This window comes from Cavia porcellus, unplaced genomic scaffold (genome assembly GCF_034190915.1).
Source record: "Cavia porcellus strain 051 isolate PalLab524CR breed Dunkin Hartley unplaced genomic scaffold, mCavPor4.1 scaffold_4, whole genome shotgun sequence".
NCBI lineage: Eukaryota > Metazoa > Chordata > Mammalia > Rodentia > Caviidae > Cavia > Cavia porcellus.
Window position 1 is genome coordinate 40,444,292 of NW_026947487.1, and position 15,711 is coordinate 40,460,002.

At 41.8% G+C, this 15,711-nt stretch overlaps 1 protein-coding gene and 1 long non-coding RNA gene across 2 annotated transcripts in view; one reads left to right on the forward strand and one right to left on the reverse strand.

Annotated features, from left to right (window-relative positions):
- The window catches only part of Dct (dopachrome tautomerase), a 36,949-nt gene extending 31,858 nt beyond the window's left edge, over nt 1-5,091 (reverse strand). Inside the window, exon 1 of the mRNA XM_063246934.1 lies at nt 4,379-5,091. Coding sequence (XP_063103004.1) covers nt 4,379-4,673 — 295 coding nt within the window. The 5' untranslated portion in view covers nt 4,674-5,091. The remainder of the gene's footprint in view (nt 1-4,378) is intronic.
- LOC134475685 (uncharacterized) lies at nt 1,699-7,623 on the forward strand. The gene is made up of 3 exons (XR_010046866.1): nt 1,699-1,945; nt 3,239-4,135; nt 6,404-7,623. It is a non-coding gene; the product is annotated as an uncharacterized LOC134475685 (long non-coding RNA).
- Nucleotides 7,624-15,711: the final 8,088 nt, after the last annotated feature.

Below are 15,711 nucleotides of genomic sequence, written 5' to 3' on the forward strand. Positions count from 1 at the left end.
GCTCATAGACCTGGCCTGCTATACAATCTGTCAAAATGTCAGAAAACAAGTGAAAAGCATAGCAACCACAAAACCTATCACAGAAAATGCTCATTTCTTTAATTTAGACTTCCTGGTAGTATCTTACATCAATTTAACATGAGTTTTATTTCCCTGAATCTATTAGTAGTTATATATATATAGTTGGGAAGTTTAGAAAGGATTGTTATTTTGCTGCACAACAGAGACAGAAAAACAGATGCCAGTCTATCTACCACTGTGCATGGCCTGCAGCAAAAGTTAAATTTAAAGAGCCAAACCCTCTCCCTACCTAGGGCAGGGACAAAGACAGCGAGAACATCTGAGCACTACACGTTTCTACATGTGCTGCAGCAGGTCAGCCTCAAAAAGCCATTAGACTAAATAAGCTTAACGACCACCGATTAGTGAATTTACAAGGAACTCTAAATAGCTTATTCCTTTTAATTAGAGATTCTATTATTTTAATAACAATGCTTTATACTTACACAGGCCCTTTCATCTACAGAGCTCAAAAAGATTTTACAAGTATGGTTTCATCATTATCCCCATTTTAGAGATTGGAAAATGGAGGCACTTAGTCACTTGTACAAACAAGAAGCTCTCAGCCAACTGTTCAAAAACTGTTTGGTGGTGCCCAGGTTTTCAAAAGCCCAAAGACACAGTTATGCCAAGCATAATCTTATAAATGCCAACTGGCAAGTAATCCTTATAAAGTGCTGGCTGGTGCCAAAGTCTCTTGAAACTTAGCTTCTCCTGACAGTTAAGCTAAACCATTTATTTCTTTGTGTTTCAATTTATCCCTACAGGGAATAGAGAAATTGTCCACAGAGAAATGGAGCATACAATTTAAGGATGGTCTATTTTTAATTCCATTGCCTGTTTTCTTTTAATGTATTAATTAATTTATTTATTTGATTAAAAAAAAAACCCTTTTTAACCAAATTCATGATTGCAGGAAGTGTAGGGTATTTATTTGCCCAATGAATTAACAAAGCTTAGGATCATTAATAGTCTGCTTCCCAGAACTACACTGCATCTCTTCCTTAAGTTTCAGGTAAACTTAGAGGAGCTCCAGGGCCTCCAGTTGCAGAAGTATAAGGGTACCTACCAGAGGATAGGGTTTTAGGGAGGCTCAAGATCAAGTTTAAATTTGAACAACTACTTGCAAACCAATAAAAAGCTACTCTAGGAAGGCAAGTAGCTCGCTCTTTGCAGGAGAAAATAAATGAAGGGCCTGTCTTGTTTCACACACCACGGGGTGGTGGTCATACATGCGCTGCACCTGCCCAGCTCAGCCTCCAAGGGCTTAGCCTGGTGCACCAATACCCAAAGACCATCTAGCCAACATAAGCAGAGTCATCCAAAGTCGGTATGGAAACGAAATGGAATGTTCGGCCTTAAAACAAAACAAAACAAAGCAAAACAGGAAACCAGGCATGGTGACACACACCTATAATATTAGCATGCAGGAGACTAAGGCAGGGGGATAAGTTCACAACATACTGGGATGCATAGTGAAACCCTGTCTTAAAGAAGAAAAGGGAGGAGAAGGAGGAGGAAGAATAGAAGGAGTAGGAAGAGAAAAAGGAGGAGGAGGAGGAGAAGGAAGAGGGGGAGGAGAAAAAAAGGGAGGAGAAAAAAAAGGGAGAAGGATATTTTTACCATTGCAGCAACATGGATGAACCTGCAACACATTGTGCTAAGAGAAATCAATCAGTCACAGAAGGACGAAGACCCTGTGATCCTAACTGAGGCATTCAAAATAGTGGAATGTGGAGAAGTGGACAGTAGAATTCATTGCAGTTACCAGGGCGAAGGAGGAGAGGGGGCGATGGGGAGCTGCTTCTCAGTGAGGGTCAACCTGCAGTGACAAAGATGAAGAAGCTCCCAAGATGTGCTGTGAGACACCTGCCTATCATTAACGGTAACTTATTATACTCCTAAAAAATATGCTAGCAGTGCCAAGCTCACGTTAGGGTTCTTACAACAGCAAAAAGCCGAGAAACACAGGGAAACATTTGGAGGTGAGGGGGTGTTTATTACTTTGAGGTAGTCACAGTAACAATAGCACGTATGTTCAACCTCACTGGATTGTATATATTAATCATGCGTAGTGTTTGGTATACTAGTTATGCTTTAATAAGCTTGGAAACAGGAAAAGCCTAGTAAATGAAATTTATAGGTGCAACAAATCGTAAGTTACTTCTAAAAAAATAAAACCACAAAGGTGGTGTGGAAGAGTGGTGGTTCTGAGTTTCTGACTGAACAAATCAGGGAGAGGAGGTGAGCTTACAGCCTGAGGAGGGGAAGGTGGGGACAGTCAAGGCCTGATACTGGCTGGAGATGAGACCTAGAGCCTTGTGGAAGCCCTGCTTCTGTGGGGTGGACTACAGCCAGGGCATGGCCTGCACTTTTGGGACAGGCCCTGTTCTGGCTTGCTGCCTTTCGAAGCATGGAATCCCTTTTGATTCTCACAGTAGGGCGCTGTGACCCTCAGGTCTTGGGCCTTCTGGAGGTGTACTTACAAACATCCCCTCGGCAAAGAGAAATAGACATCGCCCCTTTACTCTTCCGCTTCCTATTCTTTCCATCTCTACCTTTTAAAAATAAAGCAGCTAACCAGGTCAAACTTAGAAGGAGATGTTGAAAAGAAGCACTGAAAACTATATCTGAAGCATTAAAATCTTCTTCTGCAGAATTCTATGAGTGAAGATTCCCAAGTTTTGAGAGTTGTGGCTTTGTTACCCTGGACAGGGAAGTAAGTGCAAAAGAAGTATTTGAGGGTTGGGGACACAAAGAGCTTCTATGTGTGGGTAGCAACCGGTCACATGGGTATTACGATACCAAGCGCCCCCGGTTAGAATAAAAACTTTGGAGAATTTATGAGACAATGTCTAATAGAAGCAAATGCTCAATTGCTCAGAAGAAGTAGGTAAATAGTATATTCAATATGCTTTTAAAATTTTGTCACAATTAGTATCCAGGGAAAACTAGGACCTAAAATTTTTTTTGACTCACATTATTACATTTGCAAAAGAATAAATAAATAAATAAAATTACAATTACAAGATCTAGGGGTGTAGATTATTGTTAGAGCATTTTCTTCATGGGTTCAAGGCCCTGGTTTCCATCCCTAATTAATCATAAAGCCAGAACTTTTGAGAATTTAAAAAATCTAATGTCATTTCTTTTCTTTCTTTCTCTCCTTTTCCGACAGGGTCTCATTCTGTAGTGCCAGCTGGTCTTGAGCCCACTGTGTACCCCCAGGCTGGCCTGGAATTTAAGGGGATCCTCACGCCTCAGCCTCCAGGTGTTAGGGTTACAGGCAGACAGCCTCACGTCGGGCTCTGGTGTCATTTCTACATCAGCACCACAGACCTTGGTACCTTGCCTTAGAAACAACTTTTCACACGCAGCTCACATAGCTCAGTTTTCTATATTCTCCTATGTTCAGGACACACGGAAAAATAGAAGAGAGAAATAGTTTGCAAAAGTATCACGCAGCCAGCCACCATAGAGCTGCATCCAGGGCCTCTGCTGAAGCTGCTGCTTATGTTTGTGGGTTTCAAATGTCACACTGGCCTGGAAGCCTTTATCATGAGTGTGCCTGGCTGTAAGAAACAGGACAGAGAGGGGTGAGGAGTCCTAAGGAAGTCCCAGGAGAACCCGAGGGAAAGAACTGCAGGGGTTTCAAAGAAGCAGGTAGTACAAGAGACCAGAGTGCAAATTTGGAAATGCCCAGTTTAGATGCAGACAAGAATAAAAGAAAGCTATTACTACCCACTAATAACCCTATCCCCTCCCCCCATCCTGCCCCAAGCAAGCCACCTGGCCTTGCTCCCCAGCTTTGCCAACCCCACAGCCCAGTCATAGCTTTAATGAGAAAGATGGACTCTGCTTGAGATGTTCTCCAACCTTGGGAAGTGCTGAGGTCAGGCTGCAGAGCGCAGCAGCTGCCTGCGGCTTCTGCCCCCCAGTGAAAACCACACCGCCCCCTGCAGCAAGCGCCCACACATCTGCGGAGGAGGCCGTTCCACCCTGAAGGGACTTGTTCTGGATTTCAAAGTTGACTCCCCAGCTCCACAGCCTCCTCTTCCAACAAACAAGCCCAAAGGTATGTTGGCACAAGTTCATAAAAACAGGCTCGGCCTGTGCACTATTTATTAGGTAGCTATGACACCCAGATGGACTAAAGGATGCGAAGGACACAAGCCAGACATCAGCCGTTTGGCTACCAAAGACAGCTGCCTTGCCTTTCCCTGCCTCTGTCAACGGGCCCCATCCCCTTCTCCCACAGCCCCAGCCTCCCTCTTCACCGGGCTCAGAAGTTGGGCCACACCTGCCCCTGGGGCCTCACCTGTGCACCTGCAGGTCCTTTTGAAGAACTTCCTTGGCCACTCCTCACGATCATCCCGGTTTCGCAGGACGTAAGGGCCACTCCAGGGCCGGGTGTCTGCTCGCACCTCTAAGCACTGTCCCCGGCCATCCTGGGAGCCACAGACATTGCTGGGCTCCTCACCCAGGGGCGGGCAGCACTCCTTGCTCCTCAGGCTTTCTAAGGTCATGCAGACCCGTGGAAATTGAGCCCAGACTCCTGGCCAGATCCCAAGGCCCAGGCAGCTGAACAGAAGACCCCACGGCCGGGGACGCATGGCGGTGTAACTGGGAGGATTGCGCTTTCCGCTCCTTGATTCTGTCTCACCCTCCTCCTTGTGGACCTCTCTTGATTTCTTAAGCACTCATTCATTCAAATCCTTTTTTTCGGACTTACTTTTTTTTGCATTCTTTTCCTCTCGTCTTAAAAAAATACCCACAAAAATCACAGAACCCACTTGTGCACAGGTGTGTACATGCACATGCACACTCTATTTTATGATTCAAACAACTAACACAAATTTAATTTCATTAGAAGCGCCTCTAACAGCCAAATTTAATGAGGGTGGCGCTTCTCACTGTCTTCCCCTGTTAAATCAAGCTTTGTCTAACTAATTTACAGAGCGCCCCAGTCACACTGCTTATTATGCTGGTATTTCTAAACCTCCTGCTCTCCTCCTTAGTCCTTGACTTTAATTGCCTTGAACTCAGTTCAAAAGCCAAACTGCATTGCTTTTATTCCGTCAGGGCTGCCAAGCCACGGGACCTGGTGGGGTTTGTGGAAGGGCTGGGAGAAGCCATCATTAGGGGGATTAGCACTAGAGAAATCCACATTGTTAGCGCATGACCAAAGTGCACAATGAAGGAGATAAAGTTGCTGGCATTATTTCAGGGGGGCAAAACCATCCTTTTTATTGGGCTCATGTGCTCCAGCCAAGTGTGTGACCTCAGACTTCCTGGGGAGTCATCATGGCCATGAGCTCTTCCTCAAAAAGCCTTTCACAGACAAGCACACATAGTGCCTCATGACTGCTCCCGGACACGCAAGAAAGACACAGTAGGAGATCACACAGCTTCAAAACTGCGTTATTTATTTAGGGATGCTGAACAGGGAGCTGCTTTGTTCTACAATTAGGAGCTCTCTACCTCTAAATAATAACTCATTCTTCTCCTGTTCAGCATGTCACTCTGAAGCAGATTTTTTTAAATGTATATGAAGTAGCATGCCACCAAAACTTCACAATTGTCATCTGATTGTAAGAAAAATGGGAAGACAATTTAGAGTGAGGGCTTGTACGAGAATCGTGTGATTTCTGTTAAAATTAGATGTTGTTGCAAAGCATCCCTGGCACTTCTAGGGGCCGTAAGGGGGTGCAAAGATGTGTCCACTGTCACAGCTTCCATTTATTCTTTCAGGTAGAAACAGAGCTGTCTGGGTGCCACAGGCTGCATAGGAAAAGCTGACGTGAAAGGGCGTCACCCAGTTTCTAAGAATATTTTGTAGACTTAAACATACCGACTATTAAACTTCAAAGTAAATTCCCAAGGTTAAAAAGAAAAATAAAAGTACATGGCTATTCCTCTGTAACATCCCCATGATATTAAATAGTGATTAATCCAGTGGCAGTTCTCACCCCGGCTCTATACTAAAGCCCATTTGTACCCCAAACCTGATGAATCAGAATCTTTCCAGGTGCAGCACAGGCATCTGCATTCCAAAAACCTCTCTAGGTGATCCCACTGTTAGCCGGAGGTGCCAACCACTGAACAAGCATAAAGCTGAGCTCCACAAGAAACCCTGCTACAGCATCTGCTAAGATACCATGTGCTTTAGTCTCCTCAGGCTGCTTGGGCTGTGGGGACAAACTTTCATAAACAGGGCTGTTTAAAACAACAGCAGCTGATTGCCTAGCAGTTCTGGAGGCCAGGAGTCTGAATTCAAGCTGTTAGCAAAGGCTGGTGTTCATCAACAAGACTGCGCTCATATGAGAATCCTTGTTTCTTCCAGCTTCGGGTGGCTGTGAGCTGCGTTCCTTGGCTTCCTTGGCTTGAGTCTGTAGCACTCTAATCTCTGCCATGGTCACAGGGCATTCACCTCTCCCATCTGTGTCTCCATTGAGGACACTCATCAAGGGCTCACGCCCACTTGGATAATCCAGGAAGATCTCACCTCAAGACCCCTCCATCAGTTACATATGCAAAGGAGACTCTTTTTTTTTTTTTTCAAATAAGGTCAATGTTACAGATTCTGGGGCATGGGGATATCCATTGAGGGGGCATCATTCAAACCAAAATACCATGGATTGAAAGAAATTTGAATAATACTAGAATTTTAAAAACTCAAAGTTTGAAGGGCATTTGGAATCTTGTTCATTCAATCCCTGTGTACAATCCTTGTTGACTATACTGTACCACTTCATGCAGCACTGTGAGGTATTGAGCTTTTGTCCTACATTTTGTGAAACTTTGGAGTGCTGAAAATGTTAGAATCAAATTTCTTAGCTTCTGAGACTGAGAAGTCAACTCTCACATCAGAGTCCTCACAGGTCTAGGTCCTGGGATCTCTTCTCTCATTAAGATACAAGAGATGATTGAAAAATACAATGAATGCTTAAAATTTTAAAAATTTATTATAGTAAAGCACATTGCCTTTAACACCCCTCAAAACTCTCCCCCTCACTTTGAATACACTTATCCCATCCTTCTCGCCACTTTCTGAGGCAGTTCTGGAAGCCCACTTTTGTGTCTCCATGAAGTTTGATTAAAAAAAAAAAAAAAAAAAGGTAGTGAATGCTACTACCAAGAGCAGTCCAACAGAAGAGTCCTAAAAACACTGTGGTGTGTCTTCATCCCTCTTATTCACTGGATCTGGCATTGTATGACTTCCCAATGTTCACTCAAATTCAAAATGACTGTGAAAGGTAAATGTTTTGAAACAATGTAGGTCGTCAAAGCATCCATGATAAGCACAGCTGAGACACACACACACACAAAAGAAAACTTCCAGAACTCAGAAAGTTTCAGAACTTTCAGAACGTGGCAAGAATTGCAGGATAACTGTTCAAAGCTAGTGAGACTGTTTTGGAGGGAATTAATGGCAATTTGTTTTTTCACTGCAATGCTTATTTTTAATTTAAATGTCCTATTTTATCACACCTCGGACATGCCAGATTACTAACCTCATCTGAGGCAATAAATGCAAGCTTTCGTGACTCCTCAAATTCACATTTCTGACTCTGAGTTCAGTTGCAAGTCCTAGACTCCTGTATACAACCCTCTCCTTGACCTCTCCCCTCGGGAGCACAAACATCTCTCACTTACCATACTCAAAGCAGGACTTTCACTCTCTCTTCTTGTTGCTCCAGCATGACCTCTTCTTGGTACAGAGCACCACCAAAATCCATCAGTCTTTGATTCTTCTTTGTCTCCCTTCCCTGTATGCACTTTTCCAATTCACTTAGAGCAAACTCCAAGATTTTATTTGGATGCACTACCCAAAGTGTTGAGGGTCTGAGAATGGTGTGCCCCTGCCCTGCATCAAGACAAGCAGAGTGGGACAGCAGTGAGAGCCAGCCCTTAGAAACTTCCCTGACAATTTGACATTGCCACACACATGAGAGTACATGATCATAGTATCATTATCATGTGGCACAAGCTGCAAGCTGGTCATCTACATCTGAATCACATGTTGGTCTGTGACTGAAATGATTGAAACATTCCTTATCCTACTTAGTTGGAGAGCAATTTGCTTGCCTTCCTCCCTGCTGTTCTGCAAAGGCAGAGTACTGCAGTCAGTCTCTATTCCAGTGCAGCCCATTCATTCCCTCTGCCTGGCGTATTCTTGCTCAGAATCCTCTTTGTCATTCAGATTTCAGCTCCTGAGAAAACCTTCCTCTTCGGATCATTTTAACATCTCTACACCCGCAATGACTCTCTAGCACATTGCATGATTTCATTTTCTTTTATTTATTTATTGTTTTTTTATTTAAAGAGAAAGAAACCAAAAAAGTGGAGAAAAAAGGGTAGAAATAATACAGAATTACAGAAAAATAAACAGTAAGAAATCACCAGTTGATAAGTTACATATTGTCATCTTAGAAATAGTTGTTCAGGTTACAAAATTAAAGAATGTAAAGGGACATTCAAATAGTGACACTGCCAACAGTTCTGCTCAGTGATCCAACAAAAACTTAGTAATATGGTTATCAGTCCTACACACTTGTTTTTTATCTTAAAGAGGGTAAGATTAAACATATCAAAACAGAACAAAACAGTTTAAAAAAAAACAATTTAAAGAAATACAGATTTCAAAGCAAGTCCACTGGAGATCTTTACTGTCCATCTTATTGTCTCTAGTTTTCTTCCAAATAGTTGTCCCCATCTTTGCACACATTGAATACATACTGCATATTATAGAACTAATCAAATCATTACAGGACAATGAAGGTTTTTTAGGTCTTTAAGATCTGACATTGGGGAAGACACTAATGACTACAATAGTCATTCTCATTCTCTTCGTAGTAGCTGTCCTTATCTTTACATATGCTGAAATTAAACTTAAGAGGCTAGACTAATATCATTCTGAACAGTGAATAATAGTATTACTAGATTTTATATCATAATGCTACAGAATTAGCATTGGGTCTCTTAATGTCTCTACTTCTTTGGAGCATCTGTTCATTATATCTTCCATTATATAATCTGTTCCCATAAATAGTTTAAAAAATTCTTCCCATGTGTGAATTTCTACATGTATATCTATCCTCTCTGTATTATAGGGAAAAACAAATCATAACAAGATAGCAAAACAAATTCCTAGAAAAATGTGCAATAAAAAGACACATAAGACCACAATATTAGGTGATCTACTGTAGTTACTATGCTTTCTCTTGTTATTTTCAATAAACTTGTCCACATCATCAGGCTTAATATATTTAAGCATAGTATTACATAGCTATTTTTATAAAAACACAACTTTGAATACATTATAGGCCTTGAAAGCAGTTAATAATCAAAACCAGTATGGATATCTTTTATATCTTGTCACCTTCAGAGTAACTACTCTGCCTCTACTTTTAGACTTGATACTATCAAGCATACCAAATTCGGATAAAATCAGCCAAGGCAAAACCATGCTCTAACAAATCAGATTCAAATAAGATCAGTCATAGTAAGGCAATGTAAGTAATACAGGGTTTCAGTTTAATAGGAAATTAAGGATAGTTACCATGGTATAACCTGCTATTTTCGGGTTAGATGTCTGTGCCCTCAAATCTGATACGAGTGGACAGACTGGAACAAAATAAATTCAAACTAAACAGAGCGATAAGACTACTGTGACTTTTAAATCCTGATACACTATTAACAGTGACCTCTGCCCTCCATTTTTAGGCTATTTTTCACCTTTCCCCTTTTCAGGATGCTTTGTATGTTTTGGGTCTCACTAGCCCCTTTAATTTTTAGATTAGGGGCCAGCCCGTTATCTATCTGGGTGTTGCTGAACATTTCTACCCCTGAGCTTGATCTTGAGCTATACTTCTTTACTCACTAAAGTCATAGGGTTTTCCTTCCTTCCAGCTGTGTAGTTCTACACTGCCCAAAAGTGTCATAGCTTCCCAGTCTATCTGCAGCTGCTGGATGAGTTGTCCCTATTTCTCTCTGGTTTCCTGTCACATATAGCTTTGCTTTCTCATCTTTGACTTTCAGTTTATTAACCCTCCTTTGGGTTGACTGTATTTCCCATTCAGAGCATCTTGATGGAGCCTGTATCCTAATCTACTCTGCCTGTTTTTTTATTTTAGTATATCAAGGCTATCTATATTAAAGATTATAGCTTACCATCTCTGCCTCATGTCTGTTACTCCACTTTACTGCTATAATTTGTCCACCTTACTCCCTCATTCCACTGTCTGCCCCATTCATTGAGGCCTCTCTTCTACTGTTGCTGGAATCCTGGTATCCTCTCTCTCTCTCTCTGGAATGTCCTTCAGCACTCTCTGTAGGGTTGGGTTGGTGGCCATGAACTCCCACAGTTCCTCCTTGTCTTGGAAACATCTTATTTCTCCATTAATTTTGAGAGAGAGTTTTTCTGGGTATATCAGTCTTGGTTGCAAATTATTTTCTTTTAGGGCTTGGAAATTTCTCCCCAGGCTCTTCTCAATTTGAGAGTTTGTGTTGATAAATCTGTTGTTATTTTGATAATTTTTTTGTTGTAGGTAATCTGCTTCTTTTCCCTGGCTGCTTTTAGTATTCTGTTCTTTTGGTGGATTTCTGGAATCTTGATTATTATATGTCTAGGTGTAGATTTGTTTTGGTTGTAGGTGGCTGGAGTTCTGTATGCCTCATTTATCTGGATATCACTTCTTTTTCCTAGGCTTTGGAAGTTTTCCTTTAGTATATCTGTGAATATTCTTTGTAGTTCATTTTTGGTTTACTCCTGTTTCCTTGCTCATGTGCTTTATTCTCAAGTTATGTATCCTTTTGTCGTCTTATAGCTTTTGAATTGTTTCTTTCTGGTTCCTGGTTATTTTTAAGAGGTCTTTTCTTTTGCAATCATATATCATAAATCTCTCTTCAAGTTTCAAAAGGCTAACTTTTGTTTCTGTCAAGGCATTTGCCAGTTTTCAATGGATTTTTTAGTTTCCTGGTAATCTCTTTGGATCTGTTTCATGTATTCTAGGTTATGTTTAAATTCTTCATCAGAGGTTTCTCTTTCTTTTCTGATTTCCTCCGTTCTTCCATCTGTGTTCTCTTGGGAGGGGCTTATCATTTCTTTAATTAATCTCTTTATATCTTGCCTCACAGTTTTAAATTCGTCTATGAGGTCATGAAGGTATTTCTTTATGTCTGCTGATGCTGTGTCTAGTACTGGATGGTTACCGCACTGGTTCTCTTCTGTATTTACTTCTCCTGGGCTTATTTTCCCAGGTTTGGCAGCTGGAGATTTTTTTTATTTCTATCTCTTGTCATGTTTCTGGTTTCTTTCAGACTGGTGTGTCCTGGGGGGTCTCTGGCCCTCTCTATATTGCTTAGGGAATTTCCAAAGCATGATGACTGGAGTTTTTGCTGCCCTCCCCAATTTGCTGTTATCTGAGATACAGTCAGGGATGCAGGGACAGTGCAGACTAGCCTCCAGCCTCTGTGCCAGTCAATCTGCAAGTTAGGCTGTACCTTGTGGATGTCACAGAGTCTTGACAATTTTGTATCTGCTTATTAGATCCCAACCAGAGTAGTAGTTCAGCCCCAGCAGACCCTGCCAGTTCTCTCTGCGCCAGGGGCAGCTGACTGATGTCACCGTGGTGCAGGCTTCTGCCCAAATCCAAGCTGTCTTCCCCAGACTTCTCTGTGCCAGCAGTGAGTATCTGATGTCACTGCGGCACCAGGCTCTGCCCAACTCCAAGATGTCCTCCACCAGTCCTCTATGTGTCACTGACAGCCATGGTGCCAGGCTCTGCCCAATTCCAAGATGTCCTCCAGCCAGCGACAGCAGGTGCGGCACCCAATCCCTAGTACTCACTGGGACTTAATGCAGATCTTCCTCTTGGGTTCACTGCACACTGCACCCCGTGTCTTCACTGCATTCCCAGCACAGCATGGATCAGTCAGAAAACTTCACAGTGTCCAGCTTCTGAGCTCAGGAGCTTCATGCAGTCTCCTCTGGTGCGGCCAGGTGACTCTGGCTGCTTCATGGGGCCTCAGGTCCCAATTTACATCAGTTGCTGAAAGCCAATATAGCTCTTTCCCTTGGATCCACTGCTCACTGCACCACATCCTCCCATTAAGGACCCAGGATTTGCCAACTCCCATTATCAGCAGCTGTGGTCTCAGCACGACTTTGGATCCTCTGGGTGCGTGTAGTACAGCACGGAATGGATCTCAGTGAGGGTGTCAGGTTTCAGCTCCTGCATTTTTTCTTCCTTTTCTTAGTTTTACTTTTCCTTTTGGTTACTTCCTTGGTTAATAAGAATCATTATCCAATTTCTGGCCCTCTCCATTTTGTCATATTCTAGCATCTGATCTGATTTCTCTGCAGAGACTCTGCACCCAGCCTCCTAGCAAGCCGCCATTTTTTTCTCTTGAGAGGCAGTTTTTTTGTTTGTTTGTTTGTTTGTTTTTTGTCTTTTTCCTTTTTATCGGTACCAGGGATCGAACTCACGACTGCCTGCTTGCAAGGCAGGCGCTTATGCCGCTGAGCTAAATCTCCAGCCCCTTGAGATGCAGTTTAATCATGATTTCATTTTTTGCAGAACACATTTCTTCATGGGATAGTATCTTGACTTTACAGAAAAGGAAACTGAGGCTGTGAGGTCTGAATTAACAAAACTCCTGACCAAGCTCTGTTTTCCTGCCTCTAAGGTCGCAATCTTTTCACTGTGCTACCCTGCTACATTATCATCTTTTCTGGTGAAATCACCACAGTGCCTCACAGTTCCTGTGAGGAACACAGAAACTTACATGGACCTGTCTGGGCTAAAGTTGCTTCCTTCCCTTCCATTTTCACCTTTAAATGACCAGGAATGCTCTTTGAAATTTTTTAAATGCTTCAATTTTAAATAAACTGTTTTAAGATTGCTTCCCAGAATGAAAGTCCCAAGGATGATGTCAGGATACAGACAACCTGATAGAGGATACGGACTATAGATGAGATTAAGTGGTAGGTTCCTCCTAGCCTAGCATTAATTGAATTGCCTTCCTTAACAAGACATCAGCCATCATTAAGGTATTTTATGGGGAAATACTGTGTAAAGCCTATAAGGTCTTTTTTTGTGTGTATGTCTTTATATGTACCTCACGCTGGAAGGATTTCTCTCGGCTTAGTGTCCAGAAAAGCTGCACTTCCTCATAGTGACCAGCTTGCCCCACATTTTAAGGCTTGTGGCTCTGTTGGTGGTTTTTCTTCTTTGCCTCAGCCAGCTGTGATGCTTAGAGCCCAGTCTGCAGTCCTCTCATGATACAACTGATTTATATAATATCTAGTTTGATATTTCCCTTCGAGTTCCTTGTTCTGGGATTCTTATTTTATTGCTTTGCAAATTTATGTGTTTCTCCAGCTGTCTCAAATCCTGGGAGAAATGAGATCAAAAGATATATACACGCACACATGTGTTTCTGGGTAAACTTCCAGCCAAAGATGTTTGTAAGCAATACGGAGCTTAGAGGAGAATTCAGGAATCCTTGAGAAGTTGTTGTGGGTGATCATAGATCCAAGGATGCAAATCAGGAAGATCTCAGATCAGAGACATGACTGCAGTTAAACACTGCCTTAATTACAAGAAAGAAAGTCAGCTGGGGATAAATTGTAGAACCCAAGAGGAGATAGCGCAGGTATATGGAGACTATCTGTTGCCAAGAAAAGCCATAAAATCAAGAACTATGATAAGGAATGTTCTGAAACCCAATAGAGAAGAAGTTGTGTATCACAGAGCTAAATAATCTGAGACTGGAAAAAATACCTTTGTAGGAAGCAATTTATTTTATCCTGCCTCTTTACATTTGAGGTAAGACTGAATAACAAATATGTTCTGCATATTTTCACTTTCCACTTCAGTGCCTAGCACTATCCTGCCTGTAAAAAAGACTCAAGGGATGTCTATGAAAGTAATTAAATTAGATACTGTAGAGAATTTGAGAGTAGATGGTCCAGGGAGGACATGCAAAACTTTGGAGCTGGGATGACAGCCCATGCCTCCCCTTCATTCAAAGGAGGAAGAAATAGCTTGAATTCTGGTGTGCTATTGAATAGGGCGGTAAATGCCTTAGAGCTATTGCTAGGATTAACACAGAGAAAACATACGCATCTTTCTTCCGCTTGTCAGGGAGTTGCCTGCTCTTTCCTCCCATGCCTCTGGATGTGAAAATCCTCCCCATTTTTAGCCCCCTGCTGGTCTCTTCTGTCTGATGCTTTTTGATCTATTCTCTGCTGCCATATCATGGGGAAATGAGATTATTTTTTTCCTGTGTCCAAATTGTTTCCTAAATGCTAGGCATCTGTCCTGATAAGGTTTTGCTTTCTACATCTAAGAGTTTTTCTTTTCCTGGTAGTGTGATCTGTTCTGCAATGGAATTAAGGGATAGAAATGGGCTGAGTGATTTCTGTTAGTAGTCCAGCGGGTTTTTTCCCCTTTTCATGCATTTTTTAATAGTCTATCCTTAAGGCTGTGTTTATACATCAAACACACTTTTTAATTTCAGATTTTGCATCACTCATCTTCATATTCAGCTTAATTATTTGTTATGCACACTTGTATCCTCTAATCCTCTAATGCTCATTTTATTTTGGTTTTTTTTTTTTATTCTCCATTTGTTATTCCATTTAAAATTTTGCATGCGTACCCCTGTAATTGAATAAATGACACAGGTAAGTAGTAGAACTGCTCCTCCTTCAGAGAATGGATCTATGGGAGGGAGAGAATTGCTCCCACCTTTCCATCTACTTCTCACAAACCCAGCACATCCCACCTGAACTGCTGCAAGTGGCTGTAACTTCTTTCGACAGCTTTAGTACTGGCGGATCTACCAGGGCTTGTAAATGTGCAATTAAGGCTGCTCAGGGCCCAGGAGGATCAGCAAAACATATCGTCAAGGAAAAACATAAGTTACAGGGCTATGAGTTCCCTATGCTAACATTGATCTGTGAAAGGACGGGGGGTGGGGAGCATGTGTCTGTGTTTCCGTCTTTTGGTTGTTGCCTGGCTGTGTGTGTGTGTGTGTGTGTGTGTGTATGTGGTGTGTATAAATATGAAGAATAAAAGCAAAAAATGGGTTGTGTGGGTGTCACTGGGAAGAAAGTTTTTAAGAGTTGGGGATCAAGAAAATAAAAGAAACATTTTCATTTCCCACTTTTGCACATTTTGATTTTGAACTATGTACACTTATAATTTATTTTTTAAATAACAAAAAATTTCAAGTTAAATAATGTAAAGTAGCTGGGGATATAGCTCAGTGGTACAGCATCTGCTTTGCAAGTGCAAGGTCCTGAGTTCAATTCCTCACATCCCCCCCATCGTAAAATAGTATTTGTGAGAATAACATTATGTAAATAGAGGAATTTCCTGGAAGTAGTAAAGGCAACATATTTTAATCAAAATCCCAGCAAGTTACTCTATGGAGAAGGACAAACTGATTCTAAAGCATGTATGGAGAAACAGAGAACTTACTAGTTCCATGACCCTGGACAAAGGAGCTTTGGTCTCCCAGCTTTGGTTTCCTCATGTGTAAATGCTAGAAAATAATATTGACTTCCTAAAGTTTAATGGTAAGGATTAAATATGGCACCACATATGTAAATTGCATAGCAGAATCTTGAAAACAATAAAA